The 4,008-nt window shown below is 34.9% G+C and overlaps 1 protein-coding gene across 1 annotated transcript; it reads right to left on the bottom strand.

The window, feature by feature from the left end:
- Positions 1-2,528: 2,528 nt before the first annotated feature.
- LOC145007360 (uncharacterized) lies at positions 2,529-3,035 on the bottom strand. The gene has a single exon (XM_078966310.1). It carries the CDS (start codon positions 3,033-3,035, stop codon positions 2,529-2,531), a length of 507 nt encoding a protein of 168 aa, XP_078822436.1.
- Positions 3,036-4,008: the final 973 nt, after the last annotated feature.

The following is a 4,008-nucleotide window of genomic DNA, read 5'->3' as shown; positions in this document are numbered from 1 at the left end:
ATATATATATATATATATATATATATATATATATATATATATATATATATATATGACACCCAATTTGCCCCTCTTCCTGAATGCAATGACACATTTCCAAGGTGACACCTTCAAGAGAACAATGTCCCCAACCTGGAACTCTAGATCTGATCGCTGTCTGTCAGTAGAACTCTTCTGCCGACTCTGAGTTGTCTGGAGTCTACCCTGAACATGTTGTATCAACTCAATAGTCTTGAGTACCACCTCGGTACTCCACATAACCCATTGACCAAACTCACCTCAATAAATCGGGGGCCTGCATTTCCTCCCATAAAGCATGTCAAAAGGAGGTCGATAAATGCTAGCGTGATAGTTGTTGTTATACGGAAATTCTGCTATCAGAAGATATGTATCCCAACTCTCACCAAAATCCAAAACACACACTCGCAACATATCTTCTAAAGTCTAAATGGTCCGCTCGCTCTGGCCGTCAGTCTGTGGATGGAATGCCTCATTGAAATTGAGACGAGTACCTAAATCGTCGTGGAAACTCTTCCAAAATATGGAAGTAAACCTAACATCCTTTTCTGAAACCACATAAACTAGAACCCTATTCCGTGCCACAACCTCTGATGTATACCTCAGCCAACTTCTTCGAATAGATACTCTCCTGGATCGGGATAAAATGCATGCACTTGGTCAATCAATCCACGATGACCCAAATTGAATCCACTATGCGCATAGTCCGAGGCAACTAAGTAATGAAGTCCATGGTAATCTCCTGCCATTTCCATACGAGAATATCCAACTATTGTGGTGCAGACTATACCTATCTAGTTTTAAATTTATATCTAACTACTTATCTACTATCACACCTATAGGCAGTGTACCTAATTAGATTATAGTATAGTAAAGTAAGTTGGGGTGGAACATAGGGAACATATTTAATTAACTAACCTAATTACTAAAAGTTATCCTAAAAAGAGAAAAAGTTTAATATGGTTTTTATCTGATTTTACAAGTTCAAACAAACTTAAACAATTTAAGTAATAGTTTTAATCAATATTCTAAATACACTTCTGTTTAATTCGAATCCACTTCTCCTCTATGGTTAGCTACTAATTATGGATTATTAAATTTGGTCACCAATTATTATGTAGTTAGCAATTCAAGTTCAAATTTACTAATCTTTTCATCAATTCATGAACTACCTTGTATGGTCATACATAAGCAAAACACAATATTAGTTATTAATTATAGATAAGCTATGTAAGATATATCTAAGCAAACATAATTATGGTCATAGTTTATGTTCTCCAGCATAGCTAAATTCATTACTTTTATCACTTAAGTAAGATTTGGTTGATCCTAGCTCTAGCAATTTAATAGTCACTAAACTACTGGGTAACAAGTTCATGTAATTTAGTGGTTACTAAGCTACACAAAACCTGAATTGAAATAATCAAAGTCACAAATATTACCATGCTAGTTAATGATAATCAAACACAAGCTTAGAGCCAACTATTAAAATCCATAAATTAGATAACTAAACCATAGAGTTAAAGCTTCATCTAGCTAAACGAAACTAAATTCAGTTACACACATCGTGAGCTCATCTTTTTATCTAGTATTTTTCTTTTTTTAAGCTCTATGAAACCACCCAAAAATACAAGAAAAAAATTTCGTTTGAAAACATTACTAAAACCATAATATCCAACGGAGGGTGAATGTAACAATTCGCAAAAATGTAGACTTTTGTACCATAATCTATATTAGTAATGAATAACAAATAATATATTGTCTAAAAATTATGAGAGAATTTGTTAAAATTTAGATAATAATTTGAGGAAATTTCATGATCTGAGATTTTGTCTAATAATGATATTATTTTATAATCTAAACTAGAACCGGTTTCATGAAAACGATCAACTAAAAAACATGTGTTCAAAATATTATATTTACACACCTTTCTGGTAACGAAAAATTTGATAAACATGACGTGTGATACTATCAACGAGCAAATACACGAAATTGAAATTTATCAAACTTAATGGTTTATGAACAAAGACATGGAAAAATAAATAACAAAAATCTAAATCGGTTATGTCAACATAACACCAAATTGGAACAAATATATATATATATATATATATATATATATACATATATATATATATATACATATATATATATATATATGTATATGTGTGTGTGTGTGTGTGTGTGTGTCAAGAAAAATTACTAATGTCTTACTATTGTCTAATTTCATTTTATCTCGACTAATATAGTTCGATACATATCAATTGAAGAAAAACGGGCAACAAGCTGCGTCACTAGTCCTTTCTGGATAGCAAAACCAATTCTTTTGAAAACAATATTTGTGGATCTAAGATATATGACATTAGAATGCATGATCCATTAGACTCTTTTGAGGAGCTCTAACGCATCTGGTACGAGAAAACCAAATGTATCGAATGCAAAAGGTATAAACATATGTTGATTTTCTATACATGCATTCTCGTGCTTTGCTATTTTGCATGCAACGGCTTTCAAAGCGGCATGCCCTGCTGTGAAACCCCCACCCCCAAACCAACGAGAGGAGAGACCCCAGTAAGATCCATGCACGCATGCTTGCCTCCTATCCATCCAAATACCAAAATGTCAGCTGGTCTAAGTGTGGACCTTCCATCCTGTGGGTCCATCAAAAAGTTCACTGACGCTTCTTTCTTCGCAGAAATACCATCACGCCGACAAGCATCAAAGAGAACATCTCGAACGACATCATGTATGTACTTGAAACCAGGGAGCTCTCTACAATGAACCGCATGTTCCCCTAAGGTATCCAAACATGTCTTGCGGAAAACTGGGCATATCTCATCAATTGGGAATAGGGGAATCATGAGGCGGTAATGAAGGATAGTTTGGCACTCCACAGGAGACATATGCTGGCCAAGACCATTAATAGGGATAGTTAGCAGAGAATCCTGAGAATGAGGTGCCCTCAGACACTCAAAGACTTCTTTCTGTCTAGCAGTCATGTCGAAGTCGACTTCCATATCTTTGACAATTTTGCTATAAAGGGCACGCGCCAATGCTTTTTGGGATTTAGGGGGGGGGGGTGTCCTTATTTGTGAAACCGCTACAGTCAAATCCCGAATTATATCATGAAAAGATGAGTCATAGCACATATGTAATCTGAGTCCATACCATATATGCCATTGTCACATAAGATGTGGTCTTGTAATGCCTAATATTGGGCCCTTGAGGCTACAAATGCGTAGGAGGAAACCTCATATTCTGAGTACAAACCTGAACCACCGAACGAATAGGTAAGGAACCCAAACGCTACTGATATGTGTATTTATATATATATATATATATATATATATATATATATTTATGTATAACATATCTTAATATTTTAACACTTATTATTATTATTTAGAACTAAAATAAACTTAATATGCTTTGAAATATTTAATTACAGTTAAAATGGGAGATGGAATGCAAAAGAAAGAGAATGGAACTGAAAAGATGCAAAAAGGATATTGCTGGCAGATTGAACCCTCTTCAGTGTTTCGGGTATATCTGATGACTCACAAGTCCAATTGACGAGATTCAAAATGTTCTGAAAACTAGACGAAATTTCCTACGACTTATATGAGAGGGACTTTTGGCTAATTCGACACTTATATTATCCAAAATCGGACTTGAAGATGAAGCATAAAAGTTGGACGGAAATTCCCTCCAAGTTACTTATTCCCCAAGCACCACTTTCCTTATCATTATTTGCTTAATCCCTAAGCCACATTAGTTTCCTTATTCCAATCCAACTCTAATATTCCATATAAATCCATCTCCATCAACTATAAATACCCCATATAATTCCACCATTTGAATAATCTATGATATTCCACTTCGACTTGTGCAACAAGAAAACTTCATAGTTGCAGTTTTGAGGGTCTAGGAGGTGGCCGGAAGGCCGTTAAGCTAATGGGAGCGGAGATCGGAAGGATTGGAGAGCGGATA

This window comes from Lactuca saligna, chromosome 7 (assembly GCF_052625555.1).
Source record: "Lactuca saligna cultivar CGN05327 chromosome 7, ASM5262555v1, whole genome shotgun sequence".
In the NCBI taxonomy this organism is placed as follows: domain Eukaryota; kingdom Viridiplantae; phylum Streptophyta; class Magnoliopsida; order Asterales; family Asteraceae; genus Lactuca; species Lactuca saligna.
This window is presented reverse-complemented; position numbering and strand designations above follow the sequence as displayed.